This window comes from Oryzias melastigma, linkage group LG22 (assembly GCF_002922805.2).
Source record: "Oryzias melastigma strain HK-1 linkage group LG22, ASM292280v2, whole genome shotgun sequence".
Lineage (NCBI taxonomy): Eukaryota > Metazoa > Chordata > Actinopteri > Beloniformes > Adrianichthyidae > Oryzias > Oryzias melastigma.
The window spans coordinates 13,743,215-13,770,705 of NC_050533.1; the positions used below are offsets into that span (position 1 = coordinate 13,743,215).

At 41.0% G+C, this 27,491-nt stretch overlaps 3 protein-coding genes across 9 annotated transcripts; 2 read left to right on the plus strand and 1 right to left on the minus strand.

Moving 5' to 3' along the window:
* Positions 1–1,818: 1,818 nt before the first annotated feature.
* On the minus strand, positions 1,819–3,059 carry vcpkmt (valosin containing protein lysine (K) methyltransferase). The gene is made up of 5 exons (XM_024270403.2): positions 2,767–3,059; positions 2,562–2,675; positions 2,397–2,469; positions 2,189–2,308; positions 1,819–2,050 (listed from the first exon to the last, which is right to left on the minus strand). Exons 1-5 carry the CDS (start codon positions 3,021–3,023, stop codon positions 1,946–1,948), a joined length of 669 nt encoding a protein of 222 aa, XP_024126171.1. The 5' UTR covers positions 3,024–3,059; the 3' UTR covers positions 1,819–1,945.
* A 583-nt stretch (positions 3,060–3,642) lies between these two features.
* msh4 (mutS homolog 4) lies at positions 3,643–10,893 on the plus strand. Of its 4 annotated transcripts, XM_024291971.2 has the most exons (20): positions 3,644–4,014; positions 4,200–4,334; positions 4,958–5,121; positions 5,190–5,300; positions 5,407–5,522; positions 5,609–5,782; positions 5,845–6,017; positions 6,103–6,170; positions 6,280–6,354; positions 7,168–7,232; positions 7,306–7,475; positions 7,562–7,698; positions 7,817–7,920; positions 8,163–8,287; positions 8,724–8,924; positions 9,012–9,130; positions 9,215–9,343; positions 9,543–9,717; positions 9,797–9,885; positions 10,569–10,893. In XM_024291971.2, exons 1-20 carry the CDS (start codon positions 3,840–3,842, stop codon positions 10,764–10,766), a joined length of 2,703 nt encoding a protein of 900 aa, XP_024147739.1. In that variant the 5' UTR covers positions 3,644–3,839; the 3' UTR covers positions 10,767–10,893. The 4 variants fall into 4 exon arrangements, with proteins under 4 accessions (XP_024147945.1, XP_024147862.1, XP_024147739.1 ...); XM_024292019.2 differs by lacking the exon at positions 5,609–5,782; XM_024292177.2 differs by lacking the exons at positions 9,797–9,885; positions 10,569–10,893 and having other exon boundaries at positions 3,643–4,014; positions 9,215–9,320; positions 9,543–9,711.
* Positions 10,894–11,072: 179 nt separating this feature from the next.
* ktn1 (kinectin 1) lies at positions 11,073–27,133 on the plus strand. Of its 4 annotated transcripts, none has more exons than XM_024291623.2 (36): positions 11,074–11,239; positions 15,037–15,713; positions 15,800–15,943; positions 16,027–16,143; positions 16,225–16,355; positions 16,436–16,540; positions 17,153–17,293; positions 17,411–17,517; positions 17,817–17,961; positions 18,470–18,566; positions 18,643–18,818; positions 18,891–18,959; positions 19,040–19,077; positions 19,166–19,256; positions 19,497–19,565; positions 19,657–19,694; positions 19,775–19,865; positions 19,952–20,020; positions 20,104–20,138; positions 20,605–20,695; positions 20,783–20,889; positions 20,965–21,061; positions 21,170–21,207; positions 21,286–21,355; positions 22,778–22,864; positions 23,865–23,954; positions 24,041–24,127; positions 24,206–24,295; positions 24,374–24,466; positions 24,544–24,606; positions 24,685–24,768; positions 24,939–25,022; positions 25,658–25,741; positions 25,816–25,911; positions 25,979–26,089; positions 26,165–27,133. In XM_024291623.2, the coding sequence occupies exons 1-36, from the start codon at positions 11,082–11,084 to the stop codon at positions 26,192–26,194; spliced, it is 3,900 nt and encodes a 1,299-aa protein (XP_024147391.1). In that variant the 5' UTR covers positions 11,074–11,081; the 3' UTR covers positions 26,195–27,133. The 4 variants fall into 4 exon arrangements, with proteins under 4 accessions (XP_024147468.2, XP_024147391.1, XP_024147554.1 ...); XM_024291862.2 differs by lacking the exon at positions 11,074–11,239 and adding an exon at positions 11,256–11,377; XM_024291700.2 differs by lacking the exon at positions 24,939–25,022 and having other exon boundaries at positions 11,073–11,239.
* Positions 27,134–27,491: the final 358 nt, after the last annotated feature.

Sequence of the window (27,491 nt, forward strand, 5' to 3'; positions counted from 1 at the left end):
TTGCAGGATAAGAAGAGTCACACATCTTCTATTTTTAATCAGCCCCAGTTTGATGTCTATTCTTGAGCCACGCCCTAATAGTGAGAAAAGGAGTCTTCTGGAGCAGTGTCTGTTGGCTCAAGGCAGCATAACGATGGTGGCACAAAGGGTCCTCTGTGTCACTTGGCTGTGATGCAGTAGAATGGTGCACAGGCTACACTCTTCCACCCTTGTGCTTTGGGAGGACGCCACACTTTTTTTCTTTTTAGGGAGGAAATTCAGACGCAAAACTAGAAATATGCTCATACAAAATGTGAATTCTTCTGCTGTGTAACTTTAGTGGATGTTAGTCATGGAATAGCTCCATTCCTTAGTAAAAATGTCCTCATTCTGTCTTGCTACAGCAAGTGCACATTAATAATGATGTCCTAGCCACCAGAATCTACTGTTATGCACATCTGATAACAGATTTCAGAGGCGCCGCAGCCTCACTGCAGATCATTTTCATTCTAAATCAGCCTCCGCGTATTCCCATGCTCATCAGCCTAATTAGAAACCGCAATTACGCCGTATTAATGTTTTTCAGGAGCACATGTCACAAGTTCTGTTGGTGGAAGATTAAAAGAAATGTTGAGACGTATCAGCAAAGCTCTCCTCTGTCCTCCTTAGTGATGTCCCCCTCAGCATCAAATTAGATTAAATGGTCGGAGCCAAAGGAGACATCACTGAAAGGTTAGTTCACGCTGTGACAGTCCAGATGTTTGAAGCACAAAGGACGGAGCCACACAAGGCCGCAGGGAGCCGTTATCTCCAAATGTTTGCTGCGGTTATTCAAAGTTACAGCACATAACGGCTTTTATCTTCAGTTTCCCTTCAGCTCAGTGACCTAATGGTAGAGCGTCTGGCCTGAGATTAGGAGGCTGTGAGGTCAAACCATTAAGTGTACATGAGAACTAGACGTCACCCATAGAAAATGACTTACTTTCTAAAACTTTAAACCTTCAAACGGTTTGTCTTATTTTTTAACTAATGGGAGTTTAATGACATTTTAGTTAAAATAATTTAAAATTTCTCAACTTTTCACTCATGTATTTTTTCAATATGCTCATCTTAGTCTTCTACTGAATGAAAAAATAATTTCTGTCTCAAATTTCAGCAAATTAATGCTTCAATTAATTAGGACAGATTGATTATTTTTTCCACCATTTTGTTTTCTTAAAAGAGAAATTAGTCTATTTTTTTAATGGTAATAATAAGATCCGCCCCTGTAAATTTCAGCCTTAATGATGTCCTTTTTTTTTGGTTTGAGTGCTGGAGGCACTTCTGCACATTATGCTACAGCTCCACTGTGTAAACAGAAGGCAACATGAAAGGCTGTGAGGGGCCTCTGCATGCCTGTGGGAGTACGGGGAGTACTTAACGGTTTTATGCTCCAAAAAGAGCTATAATCGTCCACTTAATCTGGGGCTTTGAATGGAATTCCCCACACGTTACAGACAGAGCCCAGCATGCAGTGGTTTCTTTAATTATTAAAACCTGGTAAGTACCATAAACAAATGAGGGACATATAAATACATGTTTTTTTTGTTTATCTGACATAATCTTGACTAATAAAATTTTGATATTGTAATTGAGTAATACTTAAATATATTTATGTTTAGTACTGGGTCAATTACAGGTTGGGGTTTAAATAAATATCGCCATCTAGTGCTCAAAATTGGTAATGTCGGAAATTCAAAATGTTTTCAAATGTTTTTGCTTTTTAATATGGAAGTTTCAACATTTTGAATAAACATGGCCAAAAAACAAAAGTTTATGAATATTAAATATCGATTCACATCATCATAAAACTTTGTTTTATTTTATATTAAAATAGATTTAAAAATTCACACAAAAATGTAGAGTCTGATATGTTTGTGGCAATAAAGACAATCCCACAAAGGGGGGAAAAATAGACATTGAAAGCTTAAACTTTTTTACGGATATGCAAAATGTGAATGTCTGGACTACTAAACTCTGGATCTTGTTTGTCAGAGGGGATCTTCTCACAGGTAAAATTTTGTTGCAGCAACTGAAAGAGAGAAACAAAAAAAAATGACTTCAAACAAATTCCAAATGAGACACGTGGATGGTGACATGTCTCTAAACTAAGATTGCACATAAAGATTTGAAAGAAGAAGAAAAAAAACCTCTGTGGGTTTGTTTGTACCTCAAAAAATTTCCTTTCTACTTCTGGATTGACACCTTCAGTGCGTTTCTCGTAGCAGCAAATAATGCAGGTCTCTGGTCCTGAAAGCAGTTTCAGGCTCTCAACCAGTGGAGCAATTGACTGTGGGAATAAACAGTGACTCATTCGGTGCTGTAAAATCACAAGTTTCAAAATGATAGTCCAAATGACTAAAATTGAGGTTCAATACCTGCTCATAATAGATGCAATCTGCCATGAGGACATAATGAGGGGGAGGCAGGAACTCGGACACATCATCTCCCCTTTATTAACACAAGGAGCCAGATTTAGCACAACACAAATACTGCATATAAAACAGTTCTGTTCAGTATAATACAAAAACATGAGTACAAACCATTTTAGTACCTTGGCAGTTATAGATCCACAGTTAACGAGGGCCTGGTTGTCTTTAATATTCACTTGCAGAAGATTTTGAAGATCTTCCAAATCTGTGACAGTAACTTGTGCTCTGTAGGTATACGATGAATATGTCACTTTGATTTAATAATAATGCTAAAACACTAACAGAAAAAATAGCTCCTATTATCCAGGAATCTCACCCGAGTGTCGCTGCCATCAGACCAACAACTCCTGTGCCAGCTCCCAGCTCGACTACACGGCTGCCAGACCACACGTCCACTCCTGACGGCGGGTCGTAAAACTGTTTGGTCTCTAAATATTTCGCTAGAACAATTGCTGCGTCCCAAACTACACAACCGACATCCCCGACGTAACACTGTTTCAACTTTAGAGTGCAGCCGTCATTTTTCTCTAGTTCTCTCACAAAATAATCCCCATCGTCCATGTACGACGCCATGTTGAACTGATGTAAAAAAAAAAAAAACTTCCGGTGTAATTGAGAATAAAAGCCCAGACTCTTAGTGTGTCAAATGACTTTTTTTCAGTGTATTTGTCAAATCATAGCTATGTTTTGATTGCCAATTATTATTCAAAATATATATAATAAAGTATATATTGATTTTGTCACTGAAAACTGGCCAATATTTTCAAAATGGACGGGATTTTCAAAATAAAATGATGTCCGCACCTCACCTCTTACGATTTAAGTCTTTTTAAAATTTATTATATGATTTTTTTGCAATTTTATCCTACGTTGTCATAATGTATTTATTCTGTATTTTGTGGGGTTATCATGAAATGTTCTCATTAATAATTATTATTATTATTATCATTACTTGGCCAAATTATTGTTGTTGCTTTTGTTAAAGATAGTTTAAAAAATTATAGTTTATGCGACATTTAGTGTGATTTTTCAATTTTTTCCCCAATATATATATATATATATATTCTAAACAACAAATACACCTAAAGTGCGAATCATTGTGAATGCAAGTATTTTAATGTCCTACATCAGTTCTAAATATGTTTTCATTTCTGATTTTACTTTAGCGACTTCGCTGTCATAACTGTGTTGCTGACATGCGCAGTAGCTTCTACGGGAAAAACACCTCGCGCTCAATCGGCGGTAGTTGCTAGCGTTTGCTAGTTGCTAGCTGTCCAGAGAAATCTATCTCGCGAATTCCATTTGTACTCTTTGGTGTTACTATTTTCTTTTGTGTGAAAATAGGTCTGGACATGTTGGTTTGTTGTCAAACTTTTGCGATATTTTAACATGTATCATAGCAGCACAGACGAGGTAAGCGGCGGGGACGTCTCTTTGGAGAAGAATGGAGTCCAGGAAACGGCCACCTCCTACGTTCCTGCATCACTTTCTTCAGCTTTGTCCCAGCAAAGTGTAAATGACAGCAGCACCAGCCACAGGCTGTCTATACCAAGACTAACCTCAGGTAATTTATCATCAATAAAAAAACATATCACTAATCAGGTTAGCTTAAAATTAACTATGTAAAATTTAGATGATTCATTTGATGGTAAACAAATACTCTAAGTCCTATAATACATTTTATCATTAGGCGCTTTGTCCTTATATTTATGTTTTATTTGTTTGTTGCCTTTTTTTTTAACTGGGCAGGTCAAAGCCTTAGCAGCTTTAGGGCTGGGAGGACATGGTCATCCATGCTGGCACCAACTTCAGACAGTTCTTCCTTTCACAGCTATGGAGGAACGCCGAGAGTCAGAAGAACGCCCGTGTCTGCTGGGCTTACAGGTTACAGACGCTTACATCAACACTTACATCATTTAATCTATTGTAAAAGCCTTCCCAGTCGTCTTTGCCATTTTTAGGCCAAATTAAAATACCTATATGGTTTTCTAGGACAAAGTTTCTGCAGAGTGGCAGTAGTTAAGCAGAAATTTGGTGGGACTGATTTAAGACTTCCCTCATGTCCATCATCCCTTTGTTAACATGCTCTCCTGCTAGTTTACTGCCCCTCACAATCCCCAACCTAACATTACTGGTAAAACAAAAATCACAAGCAATACTGGAGCTACTTTTGAGCTAGATGCTAACTCGTATGAGGAAAACGAAGACATACACGGATCTATTTGTCTACATATGGAGGAGAGCAGCGATTGTAGCATCTAAGTCACTGCTACACACTTTTTCCAACCTTTTTTTTGTCTGCTCCTGATTTACAACAATTTGATTAAATAAATACTCATAAATGCAATTTTAAACTTAATTTTCTTTAAATATGTTCACTATCATGAGAAAGATGCCACAATGACATGGTAAAAACATGATTTTCATTGGAGTGAGTCTTTAAAATATCTCCATACAATAATATTTTTGAAATCAATTTAACTAATTTTGTCTTTGGGTTGTTGTAGGAAGTAGTTGCTCATCTGGATCCACAAACACTGATGCCTCTGTGATCGTAGCGGTGGTGGAAGGCCGTGGTTTGGCCAGGGGAGAGATCGGTATGGCCAGCCTTAACTTGAAATGTCCAGAGCTGGTCCTTTCCCAGTTTGCAGACACAGGGACATATGCTAAGGTAAGATCTCTATTCCCTGACATTTCAAAGAAGATGAATGTCTGAGTCTCCATTCTTTTCCTCTGAAGGTTATTACCAAAATTCATATTTTGGTGCCAGTGGAAATACTGATGCCAGACACAGTCAGCGAGAAGGGCAAAGGAACAAAGCTGTTCAAGCTCACCACGGAGAATTTTCCAGTAAAAACGAGAAGCGAAAAAAAAAATCTAATCATTTGTGTTGGAACACTTCACCTAGATGAATCTGTTGGGGTTTTGTTTGCCCTCCTTTTATGTTTTTTGCCAGGGTGTACCTTTCACAGCAATTCAAAGGAAATATTTTAATGAGAAGAAAGGACTGGAATACATTCAGCAGCTGTGTGCTCCAGAATACGGCACCGTTTTGATGGAAGTTCAAGCCAAGTAAGTAACTGGTTTCATATAAGCACAGTGGGAGTTTTACTGGAGCACTGGGCTTTTTTTATTAATCAGTATTACGGTTTACCCAGGTATTATTGCCTTGCAGCTGCTGCAGCTTTGCTGAAATACTTAGAGTTCCTGCAGAATTCTGTTTATGCTAGCAAGTCTCTTAAAGTGACCTTTAAAGGGAGTGAACAGACTGCCATGATCGACTCTGCATCTGCCTGCAATTTAGAGCTGGTGGTCAATAACAGAGATCACAGGTAAGAGAAAGCACTTTTATCTTGTGATTGTAACGTTTCAGTAAACCTCTGTTTTTGTGCAGGAGTGAACATACCCTTTTAGGGGTACTCAACCATACAAAAACACCTGGCGGTGCCAGAAGATTGCGCTCTAATATCCTGGAGCCTCTTGTAAATGTGGACACCATTAACATGCGATTGGATGCTGTGCAGGAGCTCCTGCAGGACGAGGAGCTTTTCTTTGGCCTAAAGAACGGTCAGACTCTAGCTTAAAATAATTTCAGCATGTGTATCCTTTAGTGAAGCATGAGTCTTTTCCCTTTTTTTATTATTTTTTTTAGCCATATGCCATTTTGTCGACGTTGACCGGCTGCTCTCAGTTCTTGTCCAGATGCCGAAACAGGAAACGGTGAGTTTAAAATATGTATGAATGAAGTTAAAAATGACCCACTATTAAAACATGTATTTTTTTCTGTAGTTTTATTTATTTATTAACCATTTCTGCTTTATTTTTACAGGTCCAAGCTGCTGAAGCCAAGATTACACATGTCATTCAGCTGAAACACACCCTTGAACTGGTGCCACAGTTAAGGGTGCGTGAATCCATGTCCACAATAAAATAACCAAGAAGATATTTACCATATTTTCCACACTAGAAGTTGCTACGGAGTATATGTCACTGCAGCCAAAAATAAAAATACAGTAAAGTAGGCAAAAAAAAAATCACATCAAAGTCACATTGAAGTAGAAGTTTAACTTTTGGGAGAAATGTATCCAACAAAATATGGAAACAGGAACGGACATTTTTATTTTAAAAGGGTAATCACGGTAATGGAATAGATCATGCTTTACTTTTGTAAAACACTGATCCTTATTTAGTTTCATGAATTATAGGAGAAATCTAGTACATTAGTGCAACATATGAAAAATGATTAAGATAATCAAAACGTAAAGAACATGCTAGAAGGTCAACAAAACTCTTTGTATCACTTCAAATCTCAAATTCCATACAAATTTTCTGTGTCCTCTGTGATGCTGCATTCACACCGAACGAAATTCACGCCAAATTTGGATGGCCTTCCTCTTTCGGCGCGTAGCAAATTTATTGCTGGCCATCTGTCAGAAAATAGGTGTGTTTGAGATCATGCAGGTGAACGCAGGGCAGCAACGATCACCTGGATTGCGTCACTAAAAACGTCATGGGCCCAAGGACTGAGTGCCCCTTCTTCTGCATTCTTGTCTGTAGCAAACACTGAAATACACATCTATAGGGCCCTCTAGTGGTTGTTGCTATTTATTTTCTTAAAAATCACATATGGCCAAACTGCAACAAAACCATGACTTATACTCAGAAAACTATGGTACTCGTGTATGTATTTGATGTTTATTTTGTGCTTTATGAACAGACTGTATTTAAGAACTGCAACACACCTCTACTTCAAGCGTACAGCAGCACCCTGGAGGACAACAGGTACGAAACCATCATCCTCTGCTGTCTCTCAGCACCTCTCAAAGTTTGTCTTCATTTTTCATTCTTTCTTCAGATTTGATATGATCCTAGAGCAGATCAAGACAGTCATCAACCCCGACACCACGTACCTCAAAGGGAGCTTGAACATGCGCACACAGAAGTGCTACGCGGTGCGGCCGAACATCAACGAGTTCCTTGACATCGCCCGCAGAGCTTACACAGAAATAGTGGACGACATTGCGGGTACATTTGTTGTATTTCATGGAAGCACCACCCTCTTTTTGCATAGTTTGTGCTTCAAAAATCATCTGCGTCTTTGTTCTACACAGTGCTTGTGAACCAGATGGCGGAAAAATATGGCTTGCCAATGCGAACAAGCTTCAGCACATCCAGAGGTTTCTTTATCCAGCTGAAGCTTGATGGGAGCGTCTTACCTAGGGACAAACTCCCTCCAGAGTGCATCAAGGTAACATTTTGCATAAAAAATAACCTAAATAGATTATTAAAAATGGAGATTGAACAGTAGATATTGTAGTGTTAAAGATGAGGTCACAGAATCCATCACTTTAATCCTTTGACTTCAGGTAACCAAGCACAAGAACAATTATTGTTTCACCACCGCTGACCTGATGAAGATGAATGGACGCTGTGATGAAGCCCTGAGGGAAATCTTTCACATGTCATATGTGTGAGGAATCAGATACTAGTCGTTTTTCATTGATATATTTATATGTTTTCTCTTAAACTGCAGAAAAAGCAAGTGGTTGTCATAAATTGTGATAGTATGGAAGTATTAAAATGATGGATTAACTTGTTTATTGGTTGTTTCTATTTCAGTTTTAATTTGATACAAACTCTGTCCACAAGAGGACGCTGTTTGTCAGATGAAAGTTCAGTTTGCTCTATTTTTTAATGCACATTTCTCCATAGAGTGATATGTCAGCTCCTCAGCACCATCCATGAGCACATCCACTGCCTGTACAAACTCTCTGATGCTGTATCCATGTTGGACATGCTGCTGTCACTGGCTAACGCCTGCACCATTTCAGACTACGGTAAGAAGGAAACAAATATGACTCCTCTCTTGATGAGGAGTACGACCAATAACGGTAACTTGGTAAGGTTAGTAGTTATGCTTTATGATGGGGGTGATGGGTGTTGCTGCTACCAATACTCATGAGAGCCTGTTAGGCCTCAAACACGATTTCTTTTTTTGTGCGCCGTACAAGGCCCCTTGGCCATGTGGCCAAGTGCCGGCCCTCAGCTGTCTGAAACTGTCTCTGCAGAGAAGTGTGCAAGCTGTGTGCCCCCATTCTCTCCCAGCCAGCTTTAACTCAGATTACCCCTCTTACATAAGACTACACTGATGCACAGATACAAGTAGAGAGATCTAATACTGCCAAACCACTTTTCACCACTGTGCTTAGTCACTAATTGTTTTTTTTTTAGCCAAAATGCCAAGTCATACCTCTTGCTGTGTTTACACACCAGTGCGTCCAGAGTTTACAGACACGCTGGCCATAAAGCAAGGTCGTCATCCAATTCTGGAGCGAATGGCTCGGCAGCAGCCCGTTTCCAACAATGCCTACATCTCAGAGGGAAGCAACTTTGTCATCATAACAGGACCCAACATGAGCGGCAAATCCACTTACCTGAAGCAGGTGGCATTGTGCCAGATCATGGCACAGATAGGTTGGCATTAAATCTTTTAACCTTTCTATTTTGCTTGCTGTAAATGTAGCACTTGATGTTTATGTGAAGAACCTTTGTTTTTAACAGGCTCTTTTGTCCCTGCTGAGTATGCCTCCTTCCGTCTGGCTGGTCAGATCTTCACCAGAATAGGTGTGGACGATGATTTTGAGACCAACTCTTCCAGCTTCATGTTGGAAATGAAGGAAGTATGGACTTTTTTCTGTGAGATGTCACGTTTATCCTCAAAATATTTTTAAAAATCATACATTATTTTCTGTCTTTTTTCAAAGATCTCGTACATAATCCATAATGCAAGTGACAAGTCACTGATCATTATTGATGAGTTGGGGCGTGGCACCAGTGCCGAGGAGGGCATTGGCATCTGTCACTCAGTTTGTGAGTTCCTCCTTGGCCTCAAGGTAGAATGTGCACCTGTATCGTCCTGCTCTGACGCTCCTTTTTTTCTCATTTTAAAACCAGATCATTCAGATTCCTGCTCTCCGTTTCAATTCATTTATGCCTTTAAGATATTTGGATACACCTCTTAGTTCAACAAAGAACTTCAGCAAACATTAAAACGGTCTGAATCCTAAAGGAGTGTCCTCCTTCTGTTTGCAGGCCTTCACTCTGTTTGCCACACACTTTCTTGAGCTGTGTCAGCTGGAGTCTCTCTACCCAAACGTGGAGAACCAGCACATGGAGGTTCAGCACATGCGCAGTGGTGACACCGGTGTGGAGCAAGTGGTGTATACGTACTTGCTAAAAAGAGGATGCTCTGAAGAAAGGCTCTACGGTATTGATTTAATGGTCCTTAGCAAGAGAAGTCTTACTAAATTAGCTATGGAAGTGTTTATAGTTGCCAATCATTTTAGGTTTGAGAGCAGCAGAAATGACAGCACTTCCTCCTAGTATAATCCAAGAGGCCAGGACGATTGCTTCTAAAGTCAGCCAGCAGCTCATGGTATGTTTCAAAAGATTTAAACCATTTACTGTATATGAGAACTGGACGTCAGTGTGTGACGTCACCCATTGAAAATAGTCAATTCAGTTGCCATTTTTTGCAACAAGACCACCATATTGAAGCCAGACAACATTAGTAAGCAGTGATTGGTCCAAATTGGTCAGCGATGCAGCAATTAGATGCAGGAACTGTAATGGGCAGATCAAATTCTCCTTGCTCTGCTACAATTCTGAAGCATCCACTTGCAGACAAATATATTACTTTTTTTCTTTGTGCTGTCATCTGGCTCAAAACTGTACAGCTGGATAGCTCTGATATTGCTCAGCATTTTTGTTGCTACGATTACGTCAGCTTGGGCTTGTTAGGTGCTGTAAGCTAGCAGGAGAGAGAGTGTAAACAAAGGGTTGATGGGAAATTAGGGGAGGCTAACTTCCAAAAGTCCTACCCACAATTTATAGGTAAAATTTCACTGAGCTGCAGAAAATATATCTTTAAACCGACACAAGCTTTTTTGATTTTGACTAAAAACAGCATAATTATAATAAAAAGATCACTGGGCATGATTTTACAATAGAAAAAATATGGGATTTTAAAGTACTCGTCTGTTATATTGAATTGATTAAAACAATCAAACAAGTAAGAAAGTGTTTTTTTTGTTTGTTTTGTTTTTTTTACTATTTTAGGCCAGACATCATGTAGATCCAGAAAGCCATCGACAGAGAGCATTGTACCGCCTGGCCACTCGTCTCCTGCAGGCTGCCAGAAACTCCAGGCTTGACCCCGACAGTCTGCGAATGTATCTGAAGGGACTAAAGAATCAGTTTGAGTCTGAGCTGCAGTCTGCAGGGCCCCCAGCGGCCCCTGGCAACCAGGACGAGTGACTGTACCAGCCTGGAGGAAGGAAATAAAGGCTAAAAATATGAATATATTTGTCAGCTTATGTGCAGACTGTTTATATTATAAATATTGAATGTATTTAAATACCACTTATAGTAAATAGTTTGTCAGGATACTAGCTCTTCATATTTCTTACTATTTTTTACCTGTTAACGTGACTATATTAAACATTTAAACCACTAATTTTGCTGTAACTTGCCTAATTCCACGCAATATTGACTAAATAAGCGTTAAATGTGTGCTGACTGTCGTGCGGCGTGCCACGGTTCATAAAACAAGCGTCCCCTCGCATGCTAACTATGACCCGCCCCCGCGAACTAGAAACAGCAGATAGTGTGACAGATAGCGCAAAAGAAAGCCAGGCTGGAGCCGCGCTGGGAAGTAGGGGCCTGCCACAGTCAACGCAAGAACAACGCCTTTCAACACTAGCTAAGGAAACAAACAACTGGAGCTACAGGTACTGCTCGGATTGCTGTCTTCGCAGACGTTGACTCTAATTTGTTGTTAAAAGTCTTGCAAACCCGCTCGTGGCTCAGCCTTGGCTGTCCACGCAGGCCTGGGAGCTGCCCGTAGCGGATCGGTGAGGCTTTACCAGGTCAGAGATTGTAAGGGAGAGGGAGGATGAGATAATAGTAACGGAGGCCCATTGGGGGGAGACGTCCACGCCTCCAAAGAGACGGGGAGTTAATTAGGACAATCGTTCTTATAACTGTGTCGGTCAGTTTATTCCTTGGTACTTGTGACGTTAGGGTCATGTTAGCTGGTTAGCACTGAAGTTAGCTAGCTCATTCATCTCGCTGTGCTGTAGTCATTCTTTAGAAGTGAAACTTAAGAAGTGGCGTCGAGCCTTTTCCGGTGGTCACTTCGTAGCTAAAAAAAATGTTCTGCTCATTTTAGGGAGGCGGTGACGTCTATGTGTCCGTCCCGTTTGCTTTCTATGGTTATTTAGGCAGAATGTGTGACGTGAAGCTAGCCGGGATAGCCTAGCAAAAAAAATGAGAACATGTTTAGCGTCCACTGTTTTCTTTTAGCTGTTAAGTGGACGGAAGTCCACCCATTTACGTCTCCCGAATGACCAAGCAGGTTAAGACTTCCTTGCTGGTGTGTGAGGCGTCCCTGCTGAATGCTGAGGTGGCGTAAGAATATCTCACTGTCAAAAGACAAGGAGGGCTGCTGTGACTTATTTCTGGAAACCACAGACTATTAATAAGGCAGACAAATTGCAGCATCTGCGTTTAGGCCAATTAATAAACCGTAATTGGGGCCTTTTAAATCTACTGAAGTAATTTTGTTAGTTGCCAAATGAACTTTGAACCGAGCTTATTTTCAGGTCAGAAAATCCTTCCAAGAACTTGGCGTTCCCATTATGAGAGAATGCCAGAATGAAAATGTTTACTTTATGTCTATTTTGGCTTTGTCTCCTCTAGTGCCTATTTTGCATTCTTTCTGCTTTGTCATCTTTTAGTTTACACTTTGGAGGAGTTCCCCCAAGTTTCCCTTTTAGTAGCAATTAAAAAAGTACTTTTGCTTTTCATACCTTCATAGTTACTGTGTACTTTGATCCATTTTATGATCCCTTCAATAGAACTGTGTGCATCATTTACCACCTTATTTTCCGGTCATCTCTAGTTTATCCCAGTATGTTTCATGAACTAAGTTGTTGTAGATTTCAAAACAAAAGCCTTAGACTTTGATTGTTTGGGGCTTGAGTAACCGCATTTTTTCACATTTGTATTTGTCCATTTTTTTTACTCTCTGTTACACAAAAATCTGTTGTTTTTTTCTTGTCTGTGACACTACTCTTTACAATTTAAAAACGTGTATTTTTATTTAGCTGAAATGTTGATTATTTTCTCGGATGATTATTAGAAGATGCTTCTGCAACTCTTTTTTTTAAACCTCAAATTAGGAAGCCATAGCCAGCCAAGTGGGTAGATTCCTGAGAGCCAACAGCCCGAGAGGGCATTGTCCCTCAGGCTCTATTTGATGCTGGAACAAGGCTTAGGCTGCAGAAAGAAAATACTCTCTCACACTTTTCTCTCCATGATCTGAAGGGGAAAAAAAGCCTCCTTCTTTAACATCACAAACTCCGCCCCATGTTAATAAGTTACTATGCTTATATATTTTCTCTGCTATAAAGTATAAATGCATTTGTGCGTTACTGCAGAGATTTTTGCACATTAAAATGCAGGAACTGTTGCTTTTAGAGGCTCATATTTGGGATATTTGAGGGATTATGCTGCTTGTTACTCATTTGATTGCTATGAAACTGTATCTCCAGAAATTCTGTAAGCAAATGCAGTTTGAGGAAACATTTTAAAAACAGAAAGTGCTTTTTCTTCTAACACTGTTTTTCTTGGAGTTTGCCTCCAGCTGCAGTGGATTGACTATGCAGGAATGCATGCTTCTGGCTGGAAGGTGTACAAACATGTTTCAGGAACTTGAGAATTTAGGTTTAAATGTAACCTAAACATTTCTTGGTCCACAATTAAGATCTGCCCATTCATTGTTTTTTGAGCCAATAAAAACATTTGGTTTATTAAAAATAAAAAAAGATCATGTAGTTGGTTTGAGATGAGGGATTTCATGTTTTAACCTCAACACTATAGATTTAAAGGCAGTAACTCAAGACTAAACCTGTCAGTCTTCAAGAAGCCCTGTAGTGCAAAGTTATTCTTAAATGTATTATCATGGGTAATCTCCTTAATCCAAATTACTAGCGAGGTCTGCTCTCCAACACTGACTCCTAGGCTGGATGGCTGCCAGTTCCTGGCTGTAGGATTGTGTCGCTTTACAGGTCACTCCCCACCAGAGTTGACAACATAATTCTGCCTCCATCACCTAGAGATTTCATTTGTTTTTGTTGTTCATAGCAAAGAGTTTACTGTGTTGTAAAATATTCAGCTTAATAACCAGCATTTCCTGTGATAGCAGCACGTTCTCACGTCTGTATCTTCTGCACTCTTGGATAGAAGTTGTTGGAAAGGAATACTTCTGTAGGAAAAAATGAAAACGTGCAATCCAATTCATTTTCAGTGAGTACGAACATGCTTAAAAGAGGCAAAGGATGAGAAGCCTCCTCAGCTGCAAACGACCCCGCTCGCTGACATTTACATGTGTGTATATTTTTGCCTTCCATGCTACAGCAGGATGTATTTGTGGAGGCTGAAGAAGTGACATAGAGCAAGCGATCCGTTAACCATATCGCCTTTTGGAATTCCTTCGTCTAATTTGAGCCAATCTGGATGCAGAGATGGGTTTTGGTTGTTGCTTGGTGCCTGGTTTCATGGAAACGCTGAATATCTGTGAAAACGTACGGAGTGTTGAGCTGTCTAGCAAGGGTATTGTTGTCTAATTGGATCACGTAGACAGAGGGAGGGTTAGTTCTCACTCACAACCTCGATACTAATTGCTATTGATGTACTTACACCCGTCCACCAGTGCACGTGCCTCATGAAGCAGGGGTTGACTTGCATGTTCATATTTATTCAGAGAAGCACACATGAGCTAACTCAGGGGTCGGCAACCTTTAACAGTAAGAGACCCATTTGGGCTTGTTTTCTACTGATCAAAACCTAGGAGTCACAAAGTCTTATTTTACCCTTTAAAAAATTAGTATTTGCATTCATGACCTTATTTTTTTTAATAATAAATATGAGTTATGTCTATTTTTTGGCATGAGCAAAAAGAAAAATCTAATAAAAGCCTAGCATCTCTCAAAATATGATTTTTTTTTTATATAAATGTTTGACAAAAGCTCAAATAACTTACTAAATTACTAAATTAAATATTAATTAAGAAAACCTTACTTTAAAAAATGCCATTTTTCTTTTTCTCTTTTTTTCTCTTTTTTCCCTCTTTGTCTTTAGCAGTCTTACCATGCTGGGGTTTGTTATTTTAGTTTGGGGTTGGACCTTGAAGTCTTAGTTTTCAGGCTTTATTTGTTTTCTTTAGGTAGTTTTGGTTAGGCAGCCCTTAGCAGGGAGCTGCTGACTCAGACGGTCGACTTCGCTGGGTCAGCAGACTCCCCGACTTATTTTATGTTTGGCCAAAGAGCCACCATGGAGAGATAAAAGAGCCACATGCGGCTCTGGAGCTGCAGGTTGCAGACCCCTGAGCTAACTGAAGGCATAGTCTTAAATTTAGATTTGAGAATGTTGTTGTTGTGGCTACATCTTCATAAAAAATAGTTAGATATTTGTGAAAGTAAGGAGTCTTCTTGAAAATAAGGAGTTTTCTTGTTCCTTTCTCCAGAATGGCAGTGGACATCTACGACACTCAGTACCTCCTCATCCTGGCCCCCTCCCTGGTTATCGCCCTCATGTTCCTCTTCTTCTGGCTCTTCATGAAGGAAACCTCTTATGACGAGGTGCTGGCTAGGCAGAAACGCGACCTAAAGCTGCCGCCTACCAAGCCAGACCTCCGAAAGAAGAATGAAAAGAAAAAGAGCAAAAAGAAGGAGACCGCCAGTGGAGGAACAGCTGGAGGAGGCGGAGGAGAGTCCGAGGAAGATCTGAAGGATTTCAATGTGGCTGACGGGGCCGAGAGCTCCAGTCTGGAGGAGGAACCTGCACCCGTGATTGCCCCGGCGCCTCCAGCACCTGCGGCCTACGAGCCCGTTTCGCTGTCTACGACGGCTCCTGTCAGCTTGAGGGAGAGAAAGAAGAAGGAGAAAAAAGCTGCAAAGGCTGCTGCTAACGCCGCTGCAGCAGCCTTGCTCTCAGAGGAGCTAGCAGTGAACGAGTCCAAGCCGGTCAGCCACAAACCAGAGATACAAGTGAATGCAAGCAAGCCGTCAGGGTCTCCTCCTCCTCCACAGCCTGAGGTCCAGGCTCCAATTCTGACTCCAGTTCAGGCTCCAGTTCAGGCTCAGACACCTCCCCAAACATCTGGGAAGAAGAAGGAAAAGAAGAAGCAGAAAGTGGAGGCTGGTCAGTGATTTAGCATTTAGTTTGAACTAAAATAAATTTCATTTTCTAATTAAAGGTTTATGCTATGCTTGCTTGTCACCTTCCAGTTAATGTTCAGCAGTTAGAAGTGAAAGCAGAGCAAGCTCCAGCACCAAACAAGAAGGAAGCCCCCCCAGCAGCAGAAACCAATGTTTCTGATGCTCCCAGTGGGAAAAAGAAGAACTCTGCCAAGAAGCAAAAGACTGAACCTGGTAATGAGGATGAATCATTTTTCTATACTGAACTATATCGCAGTTTTTCTAAAAATGAAACGATTTTCCTTTCTAAAATACAGTCGACGACGCCAGCATTTTGTCGAGTTCAGCCGCTTCTGCAAACCACCAGGCCCCTCATAATGAGGATTTACCATCCAAAGGGTCTGGCAAGAAACACAAGAATGAAACGGATAAAGGTAATCCACCTCGACCCTACTCCACAGCCTAAGATGTGTACTGTTGTTTGATTGTGCGTCACCTTCCTGCTGCTCTAACAGAGAACGCTGGGCTGAAGCTGAAGGAGCTGCTTTCTGGTCTGTCCAGCCTGGTTCTGTCAGAAGCAGAAGCTGTCAGTGTGCTGGCTCTCATAAGAGAGAAGAGTCCCAATGCCTTAGATGCCTGGCACAAAGTGAGTCTCAATGAGTCGGTATTATTTTCATCTGTATGTAAGCCTCAGTGTTGAATACTTGCTTTGTAAATGTTCTTAAGTCGTCAGGCAGGCCTGACCCCGCCGCTCAGGAACGGGAGAAACTTCTTACCACTCTGCAGGAGGAAGCTTCCATCGCCAAAGACAAAGTGAAACAGCTCAGCCAGGTCTACATTTTAGCTTTCTGCTAAGTTGTTTTAAATGTGTCTAAGCATGACTGCGTTTTTTGTCGGGCCGGGTATCGCCTGGATCGATTCTATTCCGAGGTTTTTCCTATCCACTCGTTTCAATTTGATTCAATTAAATATTTAGGTTTACACTTTTGTTTAGAAATACATTAATAATACCATACATTGATTCTCAAACAGAGAAGCTCCAACAATTGCTCTGCTTTTCCTGGAGGGCAGTTTGGCCACTAGGTGGCGATCACGTTGTAGCATTACACCTTATTCCAGAAGAAGAAAAAAGTTAGAGCAAAAAACTGTTTTTTTGACAACAAAAAGTTACTTTAAAGTGTTTCCTTAAAAGAGTTTGGACAATCAATGCCTGTGATTTTATAAAGATGTTTATTTAGTCAGCAATGCATATTAAAGTCGCCTGAGCGTTAGCACTAGCGCTATAGAAGATCCCATTATATGTTAGCATCAAACCAGCAGACTTTAGCGTCGTGCGAGTGATCACTCTCTCATTGGTCTACTAAGCTACTCAGATCGATTTTACCACCCCTAATTTATAGAAGATGTGTATCTAATTGTAAAAGATTTTCATGCCCTCTGAAGGAGCTTCAGGTTGAGAAGCAAAAGACGGGGCGAGTGGAGGCCATGATGAGAGAACAGCGAGGAGCCATGGAGAAAGAGCTGGGGAACATGCAGGCTAAAGCGCAGGGAAGCTACCAGGATCTTCAAGCCATGCAGATAAAGGTGAAGCAGCAATGTCCAGAATCCCCACAGATCGGATATTACCGCACTGCACCGTGGGAAGGGGAAAGAGTTTCCACGTGGAGTGGCGTTGGAGTGAATCTGGCTGTTTGTGTGCAGTTTCAGCAGGTGAGGGAGCAGCTGGAAAGCCAGATCTCACGGCTGCAGCAGGAGAACGGGATCCTGAGGGACGCAGTCAGCTCAGCCACCAACCAGATGGAGAACAAGTTGGTTAAATGCTGAATTTCTTTCCTGTTTAGTATAAAACACATTGTTAGTCAGTCATTTAATGCATCATTTTTTTGTCTGTTTCATTGATACTTTTCCCTACATACTATTAATGCAGAAAAATCTTGGTTTTATTTTGTTTTTCATTTCCCAGCACCTTTTAATTTTCTTTTTTTTCTTATTTTTAAGCATAGATGTAACCTGAGTTGGGTCTCTTTAGGCTTGTAGCAGCCTGTGGTTACAACAGCCTCCCATCATATTTGCTCATTAACTATTTTCATATCCTGTGCTTTTAAAGGAATTCAGCAGAGCTGAACAAGCTGCGCTCGGAGTATGCCGGTCTGATGAAAGAGCTGGCAGACAGCAACAGCAAGCTGCAGCAGGAGGAGCACCAGAGGAAGTCACTGGAGGTCAGCTACAAGCAGAACGTGTCCCAGCTGGAGGTACGGCCATCCAGATGCACGGCCTGTTTTCTTAGGCTGCACTTCATCATCCCCGGCTGAGACAAAAAAAATGTACCAAGTTTTATGAAACCTGGGAGTCCAGTTTGACTTTTAATGTGGTCGGAGGGTGTGGTGGCACTGGAGGGGAAATGGGAGGAGGTCACAGTCCAAATACTGAGTGGGGTTGTGGGAAACAGAACCTGAGATGGGAGGGATTGTTGGTTTAGGAAGCAGGAATGTTTGAGGCATTGTGGTGTGTATAAACACTCTTCCTGGTAGACACTTGGATCAAGCTTTGAAGTTTTTTTTTTTTTTAATGCAGACTGAACATAGGATAAAAATTTAAGATTCAGTCTGGACAGATGAGTCAAAATTCTTTTAAATCTAGCATCATTTGAATGTATTTTTCCTTTTTCTCCTGTAATTAGTGCTTCAACTGTGCTAAGACTCCTTACGTTTTGTGTACTTGTGTAATGTGGGCATTTTACATGAGTTTCTTCATCACCAGGCCCAACTACAGGATGCAAAACGCAGCTGGGAAGAATTGCAAAACTTCCTCCACAATGTCAACGCTGAAAGAGAGAAACGTCAGGCCTCTAAGCAAGGTAATGCATCATAGCATCAGATTTTTGTAAGAAGAAGCGGCTAATGTCCAGGAAGTGACTCAGTCGATGTCTGCAGAGCTCCACAGCCAGTTGCTAGCAGCTGAGTCAGAGATGAACAACAAGAACAAGGAGATCCAGGGCCTCCACAGCAGCCTGACTGACGCCATGGTGTCGCAGGAGCGACTGGAGCAGAGAGTGATGGAGTTTTCCCAGCGCAGTATTTCTGATGACTCCCTGCAGGTGCAGGTCCAGGTGAGGCTGACTTTTAAGAAAAAAAAGTGAGAAAAAGGGGATAGAGCTCATTAACACGATGTATTTCAACAGGAACTGTTGAATGAAAACAAGAGTCTTCAGGTCCAGAATGAAAGCCTGCAGGCCCAGTTCTCCTCACAGGTACGGATCACCTTCACCATCAGTGATCAAAAGATCCACACAGTCATCTTAAAGTATTCCATTCTCCGTTTCACATCTAGGCAAACCATGTCTCCCACATTGAAGAGCTCCAAAAGCTGTGAGCGATGCTTTTATCTTTTTCATTGTCGACTACACTTCAGGTGATGCTGGTGGCTTTTAATCATGTCTGCTTTTGTTTTGTTCAGACTTGCTGAGAAGGAACTGCAAAGGAAAAGTCTGGAGGATTCTCTGAATGCTGAGAGGAGCAGTGGGGCCAGCAGAGAAACAAACATGCAGGTGTGGTTAGGAGAAGCATCGCTTCATGTACAAACCCAATCTCAGACCGTTTTACTCTGTTGCTTTAGCTCCAGCGTTGACATTCTATCAACTATTGTTACTCTTCAACCGTTTATGCAATTAAGTCTAGCAGATTCTGAAGTGTTCTTGATGCTTTTTTTTTTGTGCACGGAATTTGATTTCAAGCTCTACTTGATAATTATATTTAGTTGGACATTTTCGACTTGTGTGTTTTTGCAGGCTTTGCACAAAGACAACATGTCATTAAAGGCAGAGATTCAGAAACTGCAGGCCCAGATTTCTGAACAGGTCGGCTTTTGTACCTGGACTGTTCTGACCCATTTAGTATTTCAGATGTATGGTTCTCCTGTCTCACTCTAAGGATTTTTCATCCCAACAGGCTGCTTCCCAGCTGGCTCTCGAGCAGTTCCAGAAGAGGTTGGTGAATCATTTGGAAAATACTTCTTTGACTTCTAAAAGAAAACTGAAAATGAACAAACCTGAACTGCTTCCCTCAGTGTCCAGGAGAAGGAGGAGAACATGAAAACCGTAGAGGGCCTGTTGGAGAAGGGTCTCATCGAGGTGGCCAACAAGGAGGAGGAGCTAAAGGTGAGCGCCCTCACCATTTGGTGATTTCTCTGACTGTGTTTTCTCACATGCAAACGTTTAAAACTGACATTTTTGATTCAATGCAGGTGGTAAAAAAGGAGAAAGAAGCACTTCAGCTGGAAATTGAAAACATTAAAATAAAGATGGCAGAACAGGTAATGACCCATATCTGTTTTTAAAGTATTTTTTTAGGTTATGACACTTGAATATGACTCTTGAATATCTTCCTTCTTTAAAGGCATCTTCACCTTTGATAGAAGAACTCACAAACAAGTAAGATCAATTGTTATTTTTGAGTTATAGTTTAGCAAAAAAAAGCTTTTAAAATGTTTTTCCTCATTAATTTTGAGATTAAAGGACTTAAGTAATTGCTGTAGCATCTTCAGTATGATACGGAAGCTGCAATGGATAAGAAGCTGAATGCTGTTAGATTTGTTTAAAGAGGCATAGATCTAACTTTATGTTGAATCAAGATGTAGACAAAAATAATAAATATACTTTATTTATATTTGTCATGTTTATTTTCAGATTTTATCACACATTATAGCTGATGTATTAACTTAAACAGCAAAAGTCATTTTCACCTTTTCTGTAAAAACAAAATAAATTCTTGGCACCTCCTCAAGATACACCCAGCTAGTTATCTGTTTCATAACTTCTAGTTTCCTAAAAAGCTGTTTCTTACTGCTTATGTTGAGCACAAACACACCAGAGTTTATTGTCTTACTGTACGCTACAGGCTCCAAGAGCAGGACTTGAAGCTGAAATCAATGGAAACGAGTCTCCAAGCAGAACTGAACACCCGCTCTTCCCAAGAAGAGACAATTGAGGTGTGGACCCCTCCAGCAGTTTTCAGCAAATAAAATACCAGAGCAATGTTTGACCTGCTTCTGCTTTGTTGTTGTCGTTTTTTTCAGGCTCTGCAGAAGCAGCTGGCTGACCTCAAGGAACATTTGGAGCAGCAGAAGAAGACGTCTGAGGAGCTGTCCAGTTCTAGCGTTCAGCTCAAGGAGCTCCGGGATCAGTATGTGAACACCACACTTAACCACGCGGAGCCTGACTTATTCCAGAAAACTGATCGAGAATTCTGAACTTTCAGGCTTGGAGTGAAGGAGCAGGAAATCCAACAGCTGCAGGCGGAGTTGGAGGCAAAGACGAAGGAGTCGAGTATGACGGGAGAGCAGGTGGTAAACCAGGTGAGAAGATCCCAGATGGAGAAACTGTTTTTGTTTTGTATTCCTGCATCTTTTATTTTGGCTCTCTTTGCTGTGGATTCAACACGTCTCTTCTTCTGCTCACTGCAGGGCCACTCAGGACTTCCGAACCCGGAGCTGTTGGCTGCGTGAGTAACTTCCCTTTCTCCATGTGTTCGTCTCAATCTGTAAGACGTCTTTTATAACGGGCGTCTGTCACTTGTCAGGTTGTCGGAGAAGCAGCAGCAGCTCTGCAGTCTGCAAGAGGAGCTGGAGCTTCACAGAAAAAAGAACAATGTAGGTTTCCTGGAGCTGATCCGAACTCTGGCGGACTTGCTCTGTGACAAATCATCCTCCACCCCCCCCTCGTCTGTCACTACAAAACATTTTCCTCACACAGCTCTGCACATCGCATACGGCCGAGCTCCCCGTCCTCCACTGCCACTTTGCATGGCCCGTTTTTTGTTTGTTTTTTTCTCTCTTTTTCTTTTTGTAATTCCACCAGTGCTTTTGGTATTGGTTGCATTTGCAACATAAATTAGTCAGTTTTAGCTTTGTTCATGGACTGAGATTGCATAATCTGAGCTTTCCATGAGGGGGCGTCCTGCTCACATTTATTGTAAACATCTGTACTGTTTTTATTGTGCCTTTACCCCCAAATGTGAGCCTGGGACTCTGATGGCTTTGAAAAATGATTCACTTAATTTCTTTTAACTTTTCAATTAAATGGCAGTATGGAGCTCAATTGGGGCCATAATGTTTGTGTGATGTTGATCAGTTCAGGAAATATACAGTCATACTTGGAGTGTCCAAACACAAATATTGTCTGGACATGAAACTTTTGAGCGTACTCATACTATCTGTTAAATAAATCAGTTTTTATTCACACCGTACAGCCAGCAGCACTTTGTTCTCCATTGCTGCTGAATGCTGGATAATGCGTTGTGTTTAAGGTCACATCAGGACGTGAAAAGGGCAGTGTAGGACGTTTTTGAAGAGAAAGTGTCAAACAAAATAAACCTTATTGGAGTTTACTTTATGGACTTTAGCATGAACATGTGTTTATTTCAGTAAAATTTAAATATTTTCACTGCAATTAGCATGGTTTTATACTTGGAATGCCAGAATACTTTGTTCCTGCTGTCCTTGAAGGCAACACCAGCAGCAAGATACGACTTTCCATCACACTTTCGGTATTAGACCACACCCCTCCACTGATGCCACGCCCCCTATGGGAAATGAGGGTTTGAAGTTGGAAAGTGAACTTTTTTTTTATATGTAACTGAAACATTTTTTTTTCATCTTAAAGTGGAAAAAAAATTAAATATCTACAACTAAAGAAGAAATATTTGAAACTGGCAATTATAAGGTTTTTTAATTAATTTAATTTGAATTGATCCTCAAAATTACACAAATGTTAAAACAAGGAACTTATTAAAAATGAAGAAACAATTTGCTGAATATTTGATTAAATAATATTAAAACTAAGAATTTTACTTGCAATTTTCAAAATTCCATCAAAGATTTTTCTTTCAAACGATCATAATTGCCCTGATTTAGCTCCATATACCAGGGGATAAAACAGTTTGTTTTTATGTTGGAAGAAAGGGACATTCAGATCCATCTGCTCCCTCTAGCAGGCTGTGTTTGAGGGTCACAACATGCATTTCTTCTGAGGCTGAACTGAAAGTAGTATCTCTTTGGAACTGACCAAAACAGGAGCTTCGGGAGAAAAACTGGAGTGCAATGGAAGCTCTATCAGCCACCGAGTCCATGCTTCAAGGAAAACTCAGCAAAGCTGTCAAGGTTCGACACCCCCCACCTGCTTCATTCTCAGTCCAATCTGATGCATCCCCCTCCGAAACGCCGTGTTTTGCCATAAATCACACAGTGAACCCTCCTCTCCGGTTCCTTAACAACACTGCATACTCATTTACCTGCTTTCAATTGCTTATTTTGACTGTTTTGGCTCAAGAACTTCAATCTGTTATAACCTGCATGCATATTTTTATGAATCAATCTAAGTAAATTATGAATGGGCTTCTTTTTTGTCATGCAAAGCTCAGTGATGCTTGGAAATGAGTGTGCAGTAATGATCACTAGATGAAGATCCATCTTATCGTTTTTTTCCACTGTCTTTGTTTTGTTTATGTGTGGCATGGCATGTTGTCCTCGTTCTGCTTTTGTCAGGCAGTGCATACCGTCAAGTAATCCAAAATGCATTTCTAATGTCATTTGGTTTCTTTTAATCATTCATTCAACCCTGTTAATCGCTGCACAGCAGTCCTGAAGTTTTTTCTGTGAAGGAAAAGTCCAGTTAAATTTACAGCTTTCTGTTCCTGGTTCTTCTAAAGTCATGAAGGTGGCAAAAAGACTTTTTTTTTTAATAATTAAGATTAAATGTAAGGTTTTGGTCCTGTCGACTAGGAAAAATGGTTCCAACACCGGCACTTCATCACATCACGGTCTTTTTCAGAGGTCTGCTGGAAAGAGTGACTTTGCATCTTTTAAGGACGGTCATTGTTTTCTGGTTAAATGGGACTTGTTGTTGGGCAGTGATTAGCGTGACCGTCGGCTCTTCTCAAGCCCCGCCTTTCATCCGGTTTGTTGTTGGATCCAGTTAGAACTTTTGAGGAACTGTTACAAGAAAGGTTAATAGATCTGATCCAGGTTGAGCAGATGATGGTCTGAATCAGGAGAAAACACAAGGCGACGGTTTGAGCTTGTCTGATACCCATGATCTGCACTGTTTGAATGGAGAGTTGTTCATCTTTTCTCCTTGTTTCCTTGCGTTTGTACCCTGCAGGAGCACGAGGCAGCACTGGCTCTGTCTCAAGCGGAGTGTCGAGATGTTCTGCACAGACTTCTGCCTTATGTGCCTCTGCCTTCAGGACAGGTATCCAAAACGGGATTTGTACCTTTCTCTCTGCCGTGTTTCAAAGCATTTTCAAGTCTTAAGTTTTTGTTTTTAACTTCCTCCAGAACCATCAGGAGTGGCTGCAAAGATTTGAGAAGGCAGCAGCGGAAAGTGCGGCTACACAATCCAATCAAGCATCGCCAGACTCTAAGGTAATAAATGTAAATAAATAAAAACGGTTGGAGTAAAGATCATTCATCGTTTTAAAACGAATGCTGTTCTTTGAACAGGGATTGATTGAAAAACTGAAGGAAGCGGAGGAAACCCAAAGGAATCTAAAGAAAGACTGTGAAACGTATAAGAAAGTTTTGGCAGAGACGGTGAGAGAATCTTCTTTTTTGTTTGTTTGTTTGTTTGTTTTTGTGGTCTGTTGTTCAAACTCACTGTGGAACCCACAGGAGGGCATCTTGCAGCGCCTCCAGAGCAGCGTTGAGGAGGAGGAGACCCACTGGAGGATGATGGAGCAATCATCGCAGGTGGAGCTTAGAGAGGTAGGTTTTTAGGTTACCACCTCATTTGTATCCAAAACTGTCATTTTGATTCATTTTGTTTGTTTTTTTACACTCAGATGAACCGTCAACTTTTAGGTTTGGAGGTAGAGGTGGAAAGACTGAAGTGCGAAGAAGAATTGGTGAATGCAAATCCTTTTTAAACATCATTTCTATATTTAAATCCCTATCTAATTGTTAATTAAACCTTTCTTGTCCAGCTCATAGGAGAAAAGAAGGGCTTGATGGCTGATCTAGAGAGGGCAGAGCACGAGAGGGCCACCTATGTAACAGAAGTCACAGAGGTAAGCAGAGGAAGAGTTCGCTGTGGTCCAAGATGTGAGTCGTGTAGCAGCTCCAGATTCATTTGAGTGTCTTTATCGAACACTGGCTAATCAGTGGGTTTAAAGAGCAAAATTCTCAGCAGGAGCTGCTGTGAGTGTGTGGAGTTTGATGAAACATCCTCCAATTTCAGCTCAAAGATCTGTTGACTGAGTTGCAGACCAGACTTGATGGCTCTTATACAGAAGCTAACAGGCAGAATGAGGAGCTGACTTTGGTAAGCCTGGATCACCCTCTAGCTAGCGTTTCCTCAAAATCTATCCCTTTGTAGATGAGGTGCTTTAGACTTGGGACCAAATGCCTTTACAGTTTAAAACTAACCTTCTTTTTCTGCCTTTTTTCCCCCTAACAAACCTCTTAAACGCGTCTCTTCCTGCAGAGGCCAGGAACCTGCACCAGCTGTTACTAACTCTCTCCTCTCACTTTTCAGTCTCACACAGTTTGCTTTGTGCACCACACTTTGAGATTTCGGGCTTATCATGGGAAGTAAACATTCAGGAGTTTATTTATGGGTCTGAGCTCAAACCAGAAACCACTTTATCAAATGTTTTACTGATGAAACAAAAGTCCTGTTTTTCTAGCAACCCAACATTAGCAAATGTTCTAAAACCAAAGCTTTGTTTCCTTTTTTGTCAAAAAAAGAAATTATTGTGATTCTTTTCACTCAAAAATACACTTCCTGATACAAACTTTCCATGCTTGTAAAATCCTTGGTGTGTCATTCTGAGCAGTCTAGATAGGAATTCATCATTTTAATGTCCAAACCAGCACAGTGGATTCTGCAGTTTTCTAATGTTAGATGCTATGTTTGGAATAGTTTATTTGTTTACAGTTGTGATGTTTTGATTCCAGCTGAAAACTCAGCTCACTGAGACGCTGTCCAAGCTGGAGGCGAAGGAGAACGAGAGGCAAAAGGTGGCTGGTGACCTTTACAAGGTAAGCATCTGGAGGACGTGGTTGAAGTGCAGACGGAGTTATCAGTGGACTGAACTTCCTGTTGCTCCACACAGGCCCAGCAGTCTCTTGAACTCATCCAGGGGGAGCTCTCAAAACTAACGGACAGCGCAGATGACTTGATCGAGAACAGCAGTCTGTCGTCACAGAGAGTAAGAGACAGCAGTTCGCTTCACCTGAAGTAGTAAAACATAAAGCTAACAGTGGAGTGTGTGACAGGAGGAGATGGACAAGAAGGAGAAGATGACTGCAGGGCTGAATCAAACCGTTCTAGAAATGCAGCAGCTGCTCCAGGCTGTCAGCAAACAACTCACTAAGGGACAAGATGGAGTAAGTTTCAGTCAGATGCCGCATCATAGCGCCGCTACTTCCTTTTAAATGCTGATTCTGTGTGTTTTCCTCCAGGAGGCGGAAAAAGACCTTCCTAAGGTATAGTGGGAGCCGAGCAAAGCAACAAGCAGCCGCTCCCACTGCACTACACAAAGGCCACCTTTGAGCTTTTCTCCTCCCTACCAAACTGTACCGCCACAGCCAGCCACCTCCCTCCACTCCCCCACCCTCTGCTCCTATGTTTTTGGGAAGCCTGTTGGCTACCAGGGAGCAGGCAACAGTTCAATTCTCAACACTCCAGGCACAGCACCAAAACACGAACGACTCCACTCCAGCCACATTCCTTTTTTTGTTTTTTTCCTTTCCTGTTTTGCACCATCTCCAGTCCATTTTTATTTTTGTCTCTGAACTTAAAATAAAAAAATGACCTCAAGCATAACTTAAACTGTAAGGCAACTGTTCCTCTGTTTTAAGGCACCTGTGTTTTTCAAGTGAAACCCTTTTGAATACTGCAGTCGCTCTTGTTTGTCTAGACCAGAGAGGTACATGTTTCCAGTTTATGAACAAACTGTTTTTTTTTCTCCAGTCTGTTTTTTTCTTAACTTAAAGACATGTATTGTTTAAATGTACCAGTTAGGACCTGCTGAAATACACTATAGTTTCTGATCTGATGATTTGCCTTCTGACTCGAGAACTAAACTGTACACCCTCCACCCATTGCTCCTTGTGTACCTTGGTTCAGTATTTGGGAGACGGAAGACCCGAAAGAGGTCACTACGGGTCACTACGTGACTGTAATTTTGGTGATGCATGAACAACTTGTAGTCAAGTCTGTACTGCAGCTGTTAAGAGATGGGAGTCTGTGACCCTGGATGTGAAAGGAAGTGGTTTAAAAGTTTTTAATCCTACTGTAACAACTCTAGAAATAAGCATCCCATATCATATGTAATCAAACCTGCTAAATTGTTAAGTTCATTAACACTGAAGAGTTTTTTTTCTTTTTGTAATGGGTGATGTTAATAAAAGGGATGCTTAATAGCTTGAGTTTTGAGTTTTATTTTCTGCATTTTTCCACTGCAGTTTCTTTTTTAACCACTTGGGGGCAGCAGTTAACCTCAGTTACTACTTGGTGCTCACAGGTTTATTAGAACAACCCCACTCTCTCCACTCTCTCCACTCTTTCCACTGAAATGTTGAATTGAATTAAGAAATTGTGCAGTTCTTCAGAAGACCACGGGGGGAAGGTTTCAAAGAGACATTCTCAACTCCTGTCTAAAAAAAGCCAAAGCTTACATTTTCAATGTCTCGTCCAATCGCCCATTTTCTGCAAGTTGTTGTGTCAATCTGCTTTTATCCCTTCACTTTTTATTCTAACCCACTCAGAATCCCGTGGATGAGGACA